We start from the raw sequence: 17816 nt of genomic DNA, 5'->3' as shown, positions 1-17816 counted from the left end.
TATAAATAAAGCAAACCATAAAAAGTGTCTTGATAGGTGAACACTCAAGAACTTTTGTGTTGACATGAAATTTTGAAAGTGCCAAATGGAAACACATCTGGAATTCCACAAATGTCAAACAATGATACAATAAAAAGCATCTGTAGGGAAAACGTGTAAAAACTGCTGGTAAACAAATGACGCAAAAAGCAAAGGAGTCTAAATTTCTTCATAGGTCAAGCTAGTTTCTACCACAGAAGATGGCAAAATGTTTCAACTTTGCTTAAATTTAGACAGAAGTGAAACAAAATTAACTAGCAGAGGTTTGACCTGTAGCCCCAAAACATTAGCACAAATTCCAATTTACTTTCCAATTCCTTAACATTCCTTTCCACCAAGCATACATCCACGGGACAGGAAATTATATGTTAACTCCTAATTACCAGGCACCCAGAAATTTCTCAATTACTGACATGCAATTAGCACATAAGAGTATCATCAAAAGCCACAATTAAAATAATGGACTGCCATGTCATCACTGTATTTGTAAAGGTAGTAATAATGGGACAATAAGGTCTCAGCAGTTTTATTTACTTTTCATCCAAAACAAAAACAAAAACAAACAAAAAACACTGATCAATAAGTCAGAGGTCACAGGTGCCAAAATCCTACTTTGTAACCAAAAATAAAAGGAAATTTTACTTTATAACAGAGAAAGGAAACATTTTTCATGTTACAAGTCAATTTGTTTTTCAGTTCCATTACCTTTAGTCTGTCATGGTCAACAACTACAGAGGGTAATGGATCTGATGGTTCCTCTGGGACATGCTCCAGACTTGCAAGTTTTGACTGTTCCACAGTGACTTTTCTAGTTTTCTTACTCTTTAACATACCTGTAATTTAAGGGAGGGGGAAAAAAAAAACAGCCATTAGTCATGTCAGTTACACAAAATAAACAGCTTTCGTCTCAGCTTTCGCTTGATTTTGCTGGGATTGTGTGAACCAGGAAAGCATGACATTGCCAGTGTGCAATATTAATCAGCTTCACAGAATTCTCAAGGTTTATGAGAACTAAAATCACAGTTCATAAGGCACACGGGAAACACATCAACTTCAAAACTGAACTCTGAAGTCCCAACAGAATATTGAATGTCACTGGAAATCTCTCCTATGCATTGTTTTTGCTTAACATCCAATTACGTGACTTCCAAAGGAAGTTCAGATATCCAGCTAACTCCCAAGATCTTCCTAAGAGATTCAAAATTCTCACTTTTCCTTTTCAAAGCATTCCCTGTTCTCATCATCACAGTAATTCTTATCACAGTAATTCTGACATCTGCTCTACGCCCAAAACTTCACCTTTTGCTATGACTTCTCATTTCACCTATCTCGGTATTAAAGCTGCTGTCCAGCCCTGTTGCAGAGAACAAAATATTTTTAATCTCTTGATTCTATCCCTACACTTATTCACTGTCTTTCTCCTCTACAACTATTTTAAATTCTGTTTTTGTTCTTTTTTTTGTTTGTTTGTTTGTTTTTGCCTAAGGACCTCCCCTTACTTACAATCATCCTTAATGTATTCAAAACACAATATTAAATTCAGAAGTCTAATGGCCCTAACACACTTCGTTCTGTTCTTCTGATAACCTTAGGAGCTTTCCTCAGCTACACTCCTTATCCTTAGAGAAAATGTGTATACACACATTTTCAACGTGTATACAGTGATATTCTCATAATTCATCTCTCTCATTAAAGCTCATTTATTTTGTAAATCTCAGTGCTAACTTTTGAAGTAAAGATTTCACTCTTTTACATAATTCTGAAAAGCTAATTAAAAAGGCAATCATGCATAAGGCTTTTATTTATCTTCCCCGAGGAAACTATGTCTCTTCTCTTCAAAGGACACAGTCCCTTCTTTTATGCACCACCAGGATTTCCCTTCCCTTTCTCTTATCTTTTTGTGGCACTACCACTGCACTGACTGTCAATCCAGATATTTACTCCATTAGATAAACAATGCTGTCTCTGGCTTTTGCTGACTTAAACTATTTTAACTTTTATTATGAGCACACACTTTTTTTTAAAAGGAGACATTCAAGATTAAATACATTCTATATTTCTGTGGTTTTTGATCTAACTTAAATGACAATTTTTATGACAAATTCCACCAAAAAATATCAAGGAATGTATCATCTATACCAAAATACATAACATACCATACAGTTATTTATATTCATCGATAACAGTTTGTAAATCTTGAATTGTAATGTAAATAATGTTATCACAATACTTACAATGCCTCCCTCCAATAAAGCATTAAAAAAACCAGAATACTTTAAGTATGAAGATAAACTTATTTGCTTAAGATAATGTTACAGCAAGTCAACAGTGAACTTTTAATTGATTTACGTGGAGAATTAAATCGTATAAGCATAAGTTTCAAATAACTAGGCAGGAGATCATAAAATATAATAAGAATTGTAACTCAAGTTGTTACAATTAAAAATACATACATTAACATGGACACTAAATTGACACTGAGAATAAACTATACCTTCTTTATCTGGTTCAGCATCTTTAGTCTCAAGGTCTGTGCTCTGTAGTGTTTTTCCATTATTGCTGCAGTGTGGTACCTCTGCTTTCAGTAAATCATCTCCTTGGTTCTCACTGCAAGGTTCTGTTTTGTCCTTTGGCTGATCTTCAGAAGATTTTTTCTTGTCACTAGATCCAGTGCTGTTGTCATTGGTTGAAGCAGCATCAACTGATTCCACTTTACCATTATGGCATGCTGGAACAGGTATACCCTCTAAACTGTGTACAGATGTCTCTCCATTTACACAGTCTCCTTTCAGTGTAGAGTCTTTCCTTAAATCCTTTTCAGCATTCAGAGTAACTCTCTCAGTTATTAAGAGAGATTCATTTGAGCTCTCTTCTTCCGTAGATGCAAAGTTGTTTTCCTTTCCTGATGTCCCATTGTTAAGCCTCTGCTCTGCATCTATATCCATAATATCACAAGAGGATTCATCATTTGTCATAGAGAGATCTCCTATTTCCTCCCCATTCTCCTCAATGCAGTCAGTGCTGATTTCTAGCTCACCATTTTCCAGCAATTTACTGTCCTCTCCATGATTTTCATCGTCAGCAAACTTTGCATCATCTTCATCTTTCTTTAAATTATTGACTTTCCTCTTCTTGATAATGCCTTTGCCCCACTGTGAGCGCCGTCTTGACTTTCTCCTTATTCGAACTGAATTGCAAGGAAAAAAAAAATTTAGACATGTAAGTCCTTTCCATTAAACAGACTAGTACATTTGAATATGCTGTATCCTACTCAATGCCTTTTATACACAGTACATATTCATTTGCAGGTAAATCACTCAAAGAAAACAGCTAAGCAATGATGTAGAACTCAGCCCCCTTTTTGTAACACCAGCTACTTGAATGCATTATACAGCAAAAGAGATGGAAGTAAAACCTGTGGACTGATAGATAATTCATGTTGAAGGGTACATCAGGAATCCTCTATATCAAACTTCTGCTCAAAATAAGGTTAGCTATGAGGGCAGATCAGGTTGCTCACGGCTTTATCTAGTCAAGTATTGAAAAACTCCATAGATGCAGACTACATGACCTCCATGTTGCTTCTTCTGACGCACAATTGTTGTGCCAAAACAGCATTTCGCCTTACATCCCGTTGGAACTTCTCATTTCTATTTATCTCCATTGTCAATTCAAACACATCTTCAGTTATTAAGTCACCTAAGGAGCAATCCTCTCCTTCACCTCCTGTTCACTCTCAGCTCTGTACACAAGGTCACTGCACTGACAGAATGTGGCTTTAAAAGGTCTTTTTTTGTTTGTTTGTTTTTTTTCTCCAAGTCCAGACTATTTTAGCAACTCATTCTACAGCAAGACCTGACAAACTTGCATTTATGCAATGAGCCTGCATGAAGAACAGAAAACAGCCTCTTAAAAAGAACTTACTAATCCAGCATCATCATCGATATCTTTCTCTCACTATATGCAACTCAACCTGAAGCAACACTGGTACATGATCCTTTTTCCATTACTCCATATCCATACTTTTTTACTTTATCTTTTGCAAGAGCACTAGTAAGACACAGCTCAGAAGACTAAGGAAAAGACTGAGAAAAATGGAAATGCCTATATTCATATTAAGGCAACAATGTAAGCTGTTCATTATTTTGCAAAGTTGCAGTCAAGTGTTGATAACTGAAAATGCTAGCCAATACTTAGCAGATTAACAACTTCTCCATTTCAAAATGGGGACGTGCTGAGCACCTCCATAACGTTCCTGCTATTCGTAGGTTGCCTTGATTTATGGGGTATTAAGTCCTAGACCTGTAACTGCCAGCTTCACACCGAGTTACAAAGATCAGTGTTTATTAAATTGCTTTTAAGATGCAAGCACTATGCAGGTACAAGTGTGGAGAATGAAATGACAGAAAGTCACAGAGCATCAGGCTCAGCACTGCCAGCTGGGCGAGAGAAGGAACCGTCCCGCTCAGCTCTCTGGTACAGCCTCACCTGCAGCACCGTGCACAGTTTTGGGTACCACAACAGAAGAACGTAAAACTATTAGAGAATATCCTAAAAAGGGCTATGAAAATGGGGAAGGGTCTGGAGTGCAAGAGGAGCGGGTGAGGCTCCTTGGTTTGCTCAGCCCAGAGCAGAGGAGCTGAGGGGAGGCCTGATGGTGGCTGCAGCTCCTCAGAGGGAGCAGAAAGGCAGCGCTGAGCTCTGCTCTGTGACAGGGCTGAGGGAACAGCATGGAGTGCACCAGGTGGAAACCTGCACTAGATTTCATTATCTACATTCTCTTTACATTTATGGGGAAAAAATAACGCATTGCTAAGGGTGTAGATGTTAAACTAGATGATCTAAGAGCAATTTTCCAACCTTAACGATTCTAGGACTGACATGGACCCGATAACCTACAGTCCAAAAAGCAAATAGGAAGCTAGCATTGGGTAAAACTCATATAAAGCTAAAAAGCAAATGCTCATGGATTGCTACTAAATAATGCACTTAATCTGGAGTTCCCTCTTCCCTGCTTTCACGTTCGTCTTCTGCAGGACTGTTAACCATCCAGAGCAGCATCACATTCTTTTTATTTTGCAGTCTGTACGGTTCATAATACATTGAAGTTCTCAGTAACAGAATGGGGTAATCATTTACAGAAGAAAAACTCGGAGTTAACTTTAAGAAAAAAAAATTAGCAGAGCATATACAATTGCAAGTTAATGCATTAACACCTTTTCAATTACTTCTTTCAGAACTACTCATCTGAAATGTATCATTGATAGTCAGTCTTTTGGCACTATTTGTGCCAGAGGCAGTAGAAATACTATTGTCAGAGGAATCCTGCTTTTTAGAACTGAGTTTCTATAACTCAAACTATTATAATACCAATTATTCACACATGAATACATTCACTCGCCTTCTGAATTGCAGAACTCCTCTCTCTATAATCTTCACATAACCTCTATAGATTTGCCAAGGGGATCCTCACATCAGTTCTAGCTTCCTTCTGGTTCACTTTTTAGTAAATCATTAGCCCAGCTCATGCAGAATTTTAGTAACACTAAATACATGTTTGACCACAAGTCCCATACATTACACTTATGTATGAATTTGATGTAAAAAATTACCCTTCCTCACTCATTAATTTGTGCTAAACTGCAGTTTATGCAGAGAGCTTCTTAAAGGACAATGCAATACAGTGTAATTAATCACTGAATGCAAGTTCACCCTACATTTTCTTAAAGCAGTAAGTGGGGTTTCTCAATTCCTCTATTCCTACCTTGACACAATCTGCTGAAAGATCCCTACATTTAAGGCAGATTGCATTTTCTGCAGGAGCAGCACAAGTTAAGTAAAATGAAACCTACAGCAGACTTTCAGAAATCCTGAATCCTCATCGACTGACCGGTTCCACTTCCAAATTTTCATGGCAGATACACCAAGTAAAGGCAACAGCTGGTGAAATAAGCATCTGTATCATGCATGGTGCACACTAACTCTGTCCAGAGCAGAACACAGCTCTTCAATACTGAAGTGATAGCAAAAACCAAATCCAAGCTCTTCCAACCATCGGCAAGTATTTCCAAAAGATGCAGAAGTTACTGTCACCTTACTGTAAGTGTAACAGCCCTGGTGCCTAACAAGTTCTCTCTACGCTGCAGAAAAGTAGCACCTTTGTATGTCTCCAGACTGCTTTAAAGTCCACCAGAAAAATGTGAGTAAATATCAATAAAAGAGAAAATTCACATCCATCAAACAGTAGACACAAAGAATTGCTGGGGATTCAAATCCAAAGATGATTCTCTCCTAGCAAGCAAGATCACCGTGGATCTAGGTTTTGTGTCTGTGGTATCAAGAACCACTTGATTCAATGCACAGGTCAAGGTTTTCTTCCGCAATCAAAATCCCAAGTTTCCTTCTGATGTCTTGTGTATAAATCAACTCAAAACCCTGAGAAAGCAGTTATTACCAGTAATTTTGCTTTCTCTTATGCAGCGTACAGAAGACATACGTATATCAGTAATTTAGATGCTTCCAAAAGCTCTGTGTTCCTTACCAATAGACATGGAATAGCCCACATCAAAGTTTCTGGAGTTTCAAGTCACAAAGTCCCAAACTGCAGACAGAGATAAGCAAGAAAGAACAGAGCACTGTTCCACAATGGCTTAAAACGCTAAATGAGGTGCCAGCTTCCACCAGCAGACAAAGCCATTTCTTCCTCCAAAGCCAGCTATATTACTCCTACTACTGTATCTGTGCTGGTATTACTGTTCCTGCAGTAAAACAGATAAGGATACTAATCTGTCTGAAAGTCAGAATTCTTTCCCAAACATCTTCAGTTCCCAAATTGAGATTTCTAGCTCCCATCCAACGGTGCTCACTTAAGACAGAGTGGGGACATGCAGCCACCAAAAAATAAGACTTATTCACTAGAAATCTGCAGCTTGACCAGCTTGAAGAGACTGCAGAACTAACCCCTAAAAGCCACATCATTTTCTTCACTTCTATGAAACACATGAAGATGCTCAAGACGTGGACCTCACAAATACTTAAAAACAAAAACAACCTGCATGCAGCAACATGCCACATATGGCCACCAACAGCATATGAACTGCTAAATGAAGACATGCTTGAAGAACCTGGAAACTTCTCAACAAAGTGGAATCAAATTCCACAAGAAGCAGTGGAAATACGTGTCACAAAACAAGCTTGGCTGCAGCATCCTCAGCATTCCCCCTCTCTAGGCAAATGCTATCCCTACCATTCCATCTGACACTCAAGCTCTTACCAGCACTTCTCCAGAAACTGCTCTCAGTATCTTCCGTTCCACTGCAACCCCAGCTGAGTAGTATGCAAGATACACTACATCTCAGGTGTGCACGCTCTGTCTGGCCAACATGATGTTTTAATCGATCAGCTCAGAAGGCCAGGCAGAACAAGTAACTACCATTTTCAATCTAGAGCCTTTTCCTTCAGCAGATGCATAGATTTATTCAGCTAACAATTTTCACAAAACCTGCAGGAATCCAATCTTTTAGACCTCAACTCCTGTCAAATCTGTCTGAACCAGGCTAAATGATTCAGAAGTTATTACGGAACAGAGATGGACAGAGAGGATAGGTATTATTTTCTTGAGAAACCAAGCTAAAAATATAATTTACATGAAATCAGAGTAATTATGTTAGCTAAGTACATGACAAGACAGTCACACAGGAAGATTAAAAAGAAAAATGAAGTCAGAAGAGAAGAGACAATCAGATTAATATCACCCGTGGAGATCAGTTTTAGACTTTCCACCTCTTTAGCTCTGCTCATTTTCCTTCTGCTGAGTAGCTTTTTTACAATAGCAACTATTACAGCTATTTACATTTTTGGTACATTTAGCTGGTTCTTAAGGACTACTGAATGACATCTTCTCTGCTGCAATAGAGCTGTGAACAAATGCAAGGTTATTCTGCAAATCCATAAGTGGAGGACAGGCTCCCACTTTACATTAATTAAAATGACATTTGACAGTTTATGGCATTCTCTTCTATCACAGATCTGAAAGGTTCACAGCTGCTGGTTGGTTTCTGTGACAAGGAGGCAAAGTAAAACAAAAACAATAAATTGCTTAAAATGGAAGTGAAAAAATGAAAACCAACAACCCATACAAGCATATACAGCCTTAATACAAGCGTATAGAAATTTATATAAAATCCTAAAGAAAGCAACCACTGCTGAAGTTTCCAAACAGGAGGAAGGAGTAACATATCTAAAAAGTCTGAAAACTTTTCTATTGCATTACTGATCTGTACCCCTCTTACAGTAAAACCAGTTTAAAATTTCAGAACTCAACAATATTTTTTTCTACAAAAAACCTCTTTTCACCACATTTGCAAAAAAGGAAGATAATGCTTTCAGGCAAACCTTGTTCTTAAGAGAGGCTGAGCCATCTTGGATTACTGAGTTAGAAGGAGATGAATTACATGAGAATATAAGAAAAGCACTGATTCAGGTAAATTGCAGGACTGTTTGCCCTCTCTCAGGGCAAAGAGAATTAATTCAAGAGGCAGCATATTTAACAGTGATAAAAAAATTTCTTTGCCACTAGGTACCACTGCATCCAAAAGCCTGGTGGGATTCCAAAGAAGAATTAGCAGCCAGGATTTATAAGAATACCCACAAATTCAGTAAATGGGATTTTAAATTAGAGGAATTACAAAGCCTATGGGTTTAAAGCAACTGTTAACCAACTCAGAATCAGCTAAGATAGCGCTTTCTTTAAAATCAGGTATTTTTACTCCTCTAACTTCCTTTGCAATTTCCTTTCAAAGAACCCAGTTGAAGCCAGCGTCAGATACAAATGCAACTGCTCCCAGCCAAAATGCACGTTCTGAAACTACCAAGATAGAAATGATAAAGAGACTGTTGTCTCAACTCTGAGTAAAAGAAGTTCAGAGGAAGTTTTTCCCCCAGAGGATGGTGAGGCACTGGAACAGGTTGCCCAAGGAGGCTGTGGATGCCCCATCCCTGCAGGCATTCAAGGCCAGGCTGGATGTGGCTCTGGGCAGCCTGGTCTGCTGGTTGGTGACCCTGCACATAGCAGGGGGTTGAAGCTACATGGTCACTGTGGTCCTTTTCAACCCAGGCCATTCTATGTTTCTATGAATAAGATGTTCTCAAATTCCAAAGAAGCTTTTTTAATCACGCTTGTCAAGTCGTATTGATTGCCTCCATCTTAGGTGCATTGTGAAAATCAATCCAAGTCTCTTTGCAGGTGAGCAGGAGGAGAATGGGAACCAGAAGGAAGTAAAGGATTCATGGTTTTGACAGGACATCAGCTGCTGTGAGGAATTTAACATCTGGTGGCTGTTATTCTGCACTACCCAAATTCAGTGGTAACTGAGACAGTACTGTTAAAATAATGAAAACCTTAAAGCATCTGGTCTGCCATGTCCTCTGATAAGACATAACTGCATACATTCACACAAATGCCCAACGTACAGCGATCACTGACATCACTGTATCACAGAGGTCAAAAGCAGAGGCAAAAGCAGTGAGAAGTAGACAGAATGACCGAGAATGAAACAGCTTCTGAGAAAGAGGACAAACAAGATTTTTCTCCTTTCTTAAAATATTTTAGACAAACACAAAACTAGATGAAAATACTTATTTCTACTTTATAGGAGCACAGATTGCCATTCAGCAAAAACCAGGCAGAAGTGCACAAAATATTTAATTAGTGACTAAGTTTTCTGCAGCTGTTTTTTTCTTTCCTTATCTGGGGGTTGGTCTCGATGATCTCTAGAGGTCCCTTCCAACCCCTACAATTCTGTGGGTTTTCATCTGTTAATAACCCTTTATCATCTGTGGGTGATTCTGACATCTCCCATCCATTCCTTCCACAGAGACCACTGCTCACTTCCACTATTGGGAGAATTCAGCCTAGGGTCTACTTAAAATTCATTTTACAAAATATGATCTCAAACATCTCTCGTAGTTCACGTAACACAATACATTCTGATTTCTTCTTGCTCCAAATGCCATTTTCACATTGGCCAGCTATTGTACTTATCATTCTGCATGCAAGACACTCCTCTAGAAAGGAAGCAAAATCTGTAGTCTGTCACTGTGGTGCGTTATTGTTAAATACTGCAAAAAAAATGGTAAGAATGGAAAACTAAACTTCCCCATGCAGTTTATTTATATGAAACGTTAAGAGAATAAAATAACATGGCAACATACTCCATCTACTGGCAAGATGCAGTAGTAGGACGAAGTTTTACTATACAGCATCAAAACAATTAAAGAGATAATATTGCTTTGAGTGCTAAAGCCTATCTAAATCACTTAGCAATGATTAATTTAGAACACAAAACTCCACACTGCTGGTAGTTTCTTCTTCCATACATAACACACAACGGAAAAGTCAGACTCCCCTCATTTGTGCCCAGTCCTAAGAGGCAATGGGCACTGACTGAGAAACAAGAAATTCCATTTGTAGTTAAAAAATGTACTGTGAAGGTGGTCAAGCACTAGAAAATGTGGCAGAGGCATGTCATGGAGCCTCCATTCTCTGACATATTCAAAACAGAATGGAATACAAGGCTGAGCAACCTGCTCTGAGCAGATGAGTTGGGCCAGATGATCTCCAGAGGTTCCTCCCAAGCACAGCAATTCTGTCATTCTTGGATCCTGCAACTACTTACACCAAGCTTTTGGCTTACATCCCACTGTGTGGGAACTTGCATTTTTCCCCAGATACGCAGTCAGTACTGATATATTTTAAATCAACTCTGGCAGAATTCTACCAAATGAATTCTAGCAATGCAATACTTCTGAAATTCATCTATATTGTAATACAGAATCTACTGTAGGTGTTACCTCAACAAGGGATATGAAGTTGCAGATTAAATTTAACTGTACGTTTTGTTCCACATTCCTGACAGCCCACATGAGCTGATCATAGGAAAAAATGTGAAATAAATTAGCAAAATTAAATACATCACAAAACAATAGGTAACTACAAATCTAAGTAACATTTCATTAAAAAATATGTAAAGCCTAGAAAACAACACGATCTGATTCTTTACTGTATTATCCGTGTATTAAACAGAGATTTAAACCTGGCAAGGCTGCTACACTATCTGTAGACCACTGTGTTTCTAGTGAAAATGCCTGACAATATTTTCTTTAAAGTTCTCGAACAGTTTACCTGAATTGACTCTTTTGAAGCCATTTTCTAAAATACTGTGAACAAAGCTCCTAAAAAATAATTTCATTGAGAAAACAATATCACAATTAGTGATTACAAATAAAGAATAAAAATGTACAAGAAACAGCATGCTAGACCAGCCCCCCACCCCCACAAAAACAAACAAAAAAGAACACTAAGGAAAAAAATGAACTTCAATTCAAAAAGGAGGGGAAAAAGAAGATTTTCAGTATTTTTAATGGGCAAGTAAAGTCTTCCTATGTAATTAAAATATATCACTGTCCTTGCTCCTCTGCTTCTGCAGTGTAGTTTAGTCTTTGAAAAATATTAGTTCTTGACCATGAAAAGATTCTTCTGCACATCTAAATCATCTCTATTCTAAAATCATTTAAACTACTTTATTCCATTTATACAATCACAATCTGCCATGTAATTTTCTGCTATTTGAGCTCCCTTACCATCTGCCCAGTTCTGCTCTCGCTTTACTCCAAGCTCCTTCCTCCAGTTCCTTTTCTGCACTGCCTCTCTCAGTTTTTCAGTCTCTGCAGAACTTACCACATCAATCAAAGTGTGTCCATATAACACCCAAATCCCTTCTACACATTTCTGATTGGGTCATCAGCTCCTGGTTCTCCCTCTCGACCACTTGATGCAGGACACTACTCCTGGATCAGCTACCTTTCCCAGTCTGATCCTAAAGAGGCAGATATTCACTTGATGGTAGTCCTAAACAACAGTCTCCAGTGTTCTGGGTTTTTTTAAACCATCTAAAGCACCAAAATACTAGCAGGAAAGGTCCATTAACACTAGCTCTTTTTCTGTTTACACACAGTAAAGCCAGCAAGTTCCTTCAGTTGATGGCTGTAGTCTCGAAACAAGTGCCACTGAACGCACAATAGAGTAACAGAACAGACAGAAGAGTTTCTTTATATACAGTACTGACCAGTAATGGCTGCTATCTCTCTTCCTGAGAGATGTCCAGCTTAAAAGTCTGTAACCACTGCTGTCCGCTGTATACAATACAGAGCCAGGAAAGATCAGTAGGAGTGACAGTCTCCACTGTGGGTTTCATAGGAAGCTAAGAACACTGAGAATCCTCTCTCTCCTTTTTGCCAAACAACTCGGATCCACACCATCAATTTCTTATATAACAGTTTAGTTGAGCCATAACTCTGTGTGATTGATTTTAATTCTTTTAGCAGAAGAAATTACAGCTCTAGGAAAAAAAAAACAACTATACATACGTAATTAATTCAACTATTTCACATCAATGCTATCATTCACACAAACAAAATTCAGCTCTGGACAGTTATCTCCATGCCAAGAAAATGCTCTCACCAGGAAAAAAAAACAAACAATCCGAGAGAAGAACAAAGGCCAGTGAAAATGTGCCTTTCCCAACCCAGTCTGCCTATTAAGCAGCAATTTTCCTGATTCCACACCTCCAGCAGGGAAGCCAGGCACAACAATCAGCATCTCTCTCATACACACCATTTCTTAGTATTTTCATGTTTATAACAAAATTTACTGTAGTGTATTTACCTGTTCTAATCAACTCACCTCTTGAAAGTAATTAGCACTGCCTCCAATTACCTACACCACAGTTAAGTAGTCACAACTCTTCATAATTCTAGAGACTTTGACCAATTAATTGGACTAATTCAGTAGGCTGCATCAAGAGTATCTTAACATCCTTCAATAACAGGTTGAAAACCAAGTACCATAAATGAAAAATAGCTGAATTTGTAACTACTTTTAAACTTTCAGCATAACAAAAAATCAGTATGTACTGCAAATAGGAAGTGACCAGTGTATGTGAGAGTATAAGGCAGCATGCAGGTACGTATCTATACAATGTCAATATAAATGTCTATAAAATGTCAATATATACACACCATAAAGACTCAGTCAATAGTTAAAAGCAATGAGGTTACTGAGTAGTAATAATAGCTCTTTAAAATTAAATATATAAAATACATTACAAGAACAATTATTCTTCACTACAAAAACAGAAATCCCTCTTCTTTACAGTTTCTTGGGCAGAAATTTCACACAGTGAGAAGCAGAGCATCTCTTAAATTTCCACGCCCAGTATTACCTCTGGAAATAACCCAGTAAGCAGCAGCACAGACAAGTGAAATGTCTGCCATCAGAGGTGCCTGTAATTCTGCACAATCATCACCCAAGGTACTCACATGCACATTTAGTTGCAGAGTTGGGCCAAACCGCCATCGTGGGCTTCTGTTTGTTCCGAAACGTTTCTTCAACTCTAGCTTCTGTTTTGCGTACAGTGGAACCGTGAGGATTTATTTGTTCTGCTGTTACTGATAAGCCTGCACACAGAAGATAACCATACCTATTTAAATACACCAAGCTGCAAAAAGCTTGAATTTTAAAAGAAACTTGGAATACCATGCAATAAGAGCACATGAATTAATATTTAGTTGGACGTTCAAAACAAAGATTAGAATCAAGAGTATTTGTTTTCTACTAACAGAATAACTTACTGGCTGCATGTTCTTAACACTGTCAGCTCTGATGGCCTAGAAATATATGACTCTCTCACACTCAGGTCTCCTAAGACCGCACGGCTCTTATCCACATTTCCTCCATAAAACAAATTCTTATTGACAGTTTCAATTTTTCCTAATTTTAAACAGACGATGTGAAACAAGTGGCAATTCATAACTGCATGGTATGCCTTCTCAAAGACAGTATACGAACAGAAACTTGCACTGCCATCATGATCTACGTTATGTAAAATGGATTCACTGCAGAGCCACCGGGAGCTCTTAGATGGAGAAAAATGTGACTCTGCTTTTAACAGGAAGACTGCTGTGCTTTCTGTGGAATAGAAGCTTATCTCACAGTTCCTACTATTTTACAGGATTTTTAATGAAATTTTTAAAATTCATATTTGGTTACAAACACTTTCAAGAAAAATATATATATATGAAGTTTCCTATTTATGAATGAGAATTAGCTATTCATCCACTGTAACAGTGTTCTTAAATGCCATAACATGACTCCAAGAGAAGCCAGAATAAAGTGACTGAGAGCAGGCAAGAAGCTCCAAGACTGACAGAAGCCAAAATAAAAAGATTCTCAAAGCAACTCTCAGTTCGCATTTTAAGCACAAGTATCCTGAAATCATTACAAATATCTTAAACTACATATCAAATATATTTACTCAAAGCACTCATCGTTTCTACCTTGCTATCTGCTGGTTTCAACAAGAAGCTGCAAATCCAAATAACCTTGTATATATTTTTTATTTACCAGCTTAGGTTTACACGCTTCCAACAACAGACAAATTTCTGTAATACAAGAACAAGATATTCTAGTTTAAACTTCTAGACGCTAATTCTGCCACTCTGTAGTACTGTAAGATCTGTCACCAGTCCCAGTACTAAATAAAATCAACAGATCTGACAGAAGTGTAGAAAAGATAATTTTGTTTGGAACTGTGGGGAAAAAAAAAAGGGAGGGAGAAAATATCCTGCATTTTAAAGCTGTATAAGATTGCTAACCAGCTTGCCAAGATAATTGTGAAGAAAATGGATATAGAGTTTTTTAGCCTTAGTCTTCATCTCCAGTAGTTCCTGGAAACCAATTAAGAGCTAATAAATGCAACATTCAGAAAAATCAATGGCTTTTCAACTGGGCAAAGATTAAAAAGTCTACAAGACGTCCCACTTGCCTTCCGAAGTCCTATGTGTTCAAAAACACTTCACAAAACTGCCAGAGAATCTACAGAAGCCTCACCAGATCAGCTCATTTGAGTCCTTCCAAATCTCAAATTGAAGTCTTTCTAATGTAGCTGAGAAAACATTGGCCAAGATCTAACCAACTTTGGGACTTGTTTTTTTTTTCCAGGTGGACAAAGTTGATTTCTGATGGTCACATTCACCACTCCAGCTCAATTTGTGACTGCAATACTACTTTTACCTCTTCAGGTTTAAATGAAAATTGAGCTGCTAGTGGATTAGCTCTTGAGAAATCTGCAAGCAGCAACTACAAACTCTAGTTGCTCTCTGTAACACCAGAGCCTTATATACAGCTAACTTTAACCTCAGAAGAAATAACCTTCAGCAATCACGAGGAACTCACAGTGGATAATTAACTGAGCATAGCTCTCAGTGTGATACTAAGGCCAGAATTGTGAACATCCTTTTAACAGAAAAGTATAGAAAAGTATTAGTTCAAATTTACTACCACAGTGAATTACAATTTCAGATGCACATTGGAAACTCAAACAGGATTAAACAAAAATACACGACTGAATTGGAAAATAAGTGGAACAGCATCCACTGAAAGCTGAAGAGAAAGCCTATAGACACTTGCTTAGTTCAAGGAAATTTATTAATAAAGGGTCTTCAACCTACTGACAAAAGTATTTCAGAAACCTGCAAAAACAAGAGTGGTCATAGCCAATTTAGAAATCTAATAATGCAAGTTTTTCTCATCTCTTGGTTGGTTGGTTTTGTTTTTTTCCAAAGCAGGAGTTGAAGCAGTAAACGCTTTGGAAGGCAAAGCCAGAATTACTGAAACAAGTAGGCATTAAAAAAGCTGGATTTTTCTTTTTTTTTTTTTTTTTCCCCTAAGATTACAGTTTAGAAGTTTTCAACCTTTCTCAATTTTCAGAAAAAAAAAAAAAAAAAAAAAAAATCATGGAGGTACAGAATTTCTCCTGTAAATGAAGCCGTTCTGAGAGCACATCTGGGTTTTCAGTTACCTACTGTGGTCAACGTTAGAGCTGTCCATAGACTTGGGGGTCTATAAACTGCAAGCTGAACACACCTGCACTAATATGAACAAAAATGATGTCAGTGCCCCAACAGAGGGGGCTGTATTTCCTGATTCTGGATTATTAGACTGTCAATCTCATTTCTCTCCTCAGGGTGGATTTAACGGACATTTCCTAATCCAAAAAGTCAATGTATTATCACCAAAAGTACACTTGGACACATGCCAGGCTGAACTGAAAATACAGTGTTTTAAATGGTATTCTCCCTAATCTTAATTGTTAATGCATTGCATTTCTAGAACGCAGCTCTGGTGCCACCACACCTTCAATTAGCACAGCAGTGCCAATGCCTATCTACCTGTTCACTGCGTTCAACACTGCTTTCTGTAGCCACAGGCACTGCATTCCTCTTTTGCAAAGGACAGTGTTTTATCAGATAAACTCACACAGCTGGGAAAAGTAGACAAGTTTCAAGCTCAGCCATCCTTTACCAGGTACTGCCCGAGACTGACACGCACTCCATTTTCCATTTTAAATTTAATTTTTTATGTGGGCATTTGTAATTGTCTTCTATCCTATTTATGTTCTGTTATGATAAATGAAGCTAAACATACCTCTTTTTCTTCTTGCTTCCTTGATTTCTTCACACATCTTATTAAATTCTGGATCCAGTTCAGCAGCAATGATAGCATGAGCAGTGTCCTTCAAAGTACAAGCTCTATGTCTTATTATTTTATCTAGAAAACAAGACAGAACACTTATTAATTTTAATCACAATTAGTAAAAGACTTATCATTTCTACGTAAGTTTGTTCTGTATATGACAACACTGATATAGATGGAGCTGGAAAACAGAAATACATGAAAATGTACACTGATCAATAACAGCGTGCTCAAAAATTCCAACCCAGCAATGTTAAAAATATAGTAGTTCTCAGAAGTACAAACTGTTAATTTAATCAATAGTAACTTTCTAAACAAAGGCAAAAGATGAAAGATGAACATAAATCAACTCACAGCTCTTCAAAACTCACGAGAACCAGCAGGTGTCGCCAGTTCCCCCAGGCAGATCTACACAGAATCATGGAGGGCAATAAGAGTGCCCCAAGTAACAAGAGACTTGTCCAGGAACAAATTCATTCCCTAAGGGGGTAACATCCACCTATTGTCACCAAAATCGTACTGGACACCCTCTGAATTCGTACGGCACATCAGGACTACATTCCTTACTTTTTTTTTTTCTTTTTTTTTTTTTTTTTTTAATTGTTTAATTTTTCTTCAACAAATGCTATAAAATTCCATCTCATGCTTCACCAGATTCCTGTTGATAACGAATAGTTATTTCTCATTTTGACCTGCTCCAGAAAAACTGGCCAAAATCTCTTTGAAATACACAAAAGAAATTCTTCCATTGCTGTCGCTGTATTTGAGAAGTAATTTTGACTTAGCAAGTTAAGCCATATGTGGAGAAACTGACATCTAGAATGCTGCTTTTCAGTGAAATCACCATTTACTTTTAGCACAAACATATTTAATTTGTCAATTCATCCACACTGAATTGCTTTTTCCAGCTGATGGATGTACTTATACAGCAAACACCAACATTAATCTCTACAACGTATTATATAATTAGCATATTTAATCTGTTTTAATAATTACTAAGTACAACAATTAAGAGTATCAATGAACATTTATTAAACAAGGTTTATAAATCTAGAAACAGTATATTTTACAGATGAGAGGGCAGCTGAGTCAAAAATAATACCAACATCCAGCCCAATCAAGCCCTCAGTATGTTTTCTGAGGAAATCTACTACTGCTTTAATTGACTGGAAAGCAGATTTATTCC

At 37.6% G+C, this 17816-nt stretch overlaps 1 protein-coding gene across 6 annotated transcripts in view; it reads right to left on the bottom strand.

The window, feature by feature from the left end:
* Positions 1 to 17816, bottom strand: part of ATAD2B (ATPase family AAA domain containing 2B) — an 83232-nt gene that overhangs the window by 5601 nt on the left and 59815 nt on the right. For 5 of the 6 annotated variants that reach the window (XM_048938069.1, XM_048938070.1, XM_048938071.1 and 2 more), the window contains 4 exons: positions 16583 to 16705; positions 13417 to 13554; positions 2534 to 3226; positions 745 to 872 (listed from right to left, as the gene is read on the bottom strand). In XM_048938069.1, coding sequence (XP_048794026.1) covers positions 745 to 872; positions 2534 to 3226; positions 13417 to 13554; positions 16583 to 16705 — 1082 coding nt within the window. The remainder of the gene's footprint in view (positions 1 to 744; positions 873 to 2533; positions 3227 to 13416; positions 13555 to 16582; positions 16706 to 17816) is intronic. The other variant, XM_048938072.1, reaches the window with a different exon arrangement.

This window comes from Lagopus muta, chromosome 2, assembly GCF_023343835.1.
Source record: "Lagopus muta isolate bLagMut1 chromosome 2, bLagMut1 primary, whole genome shotgun sequence".
Taxonomy (NCBI): Eukaryota; Metazoa; Chordata; class Aves; order Galliformes; family Phasianidae; genus Lagopus; species Lagopus muta.
This window is presented reverse-complemented; position numbering and strand designations above follow the sequence as displayed.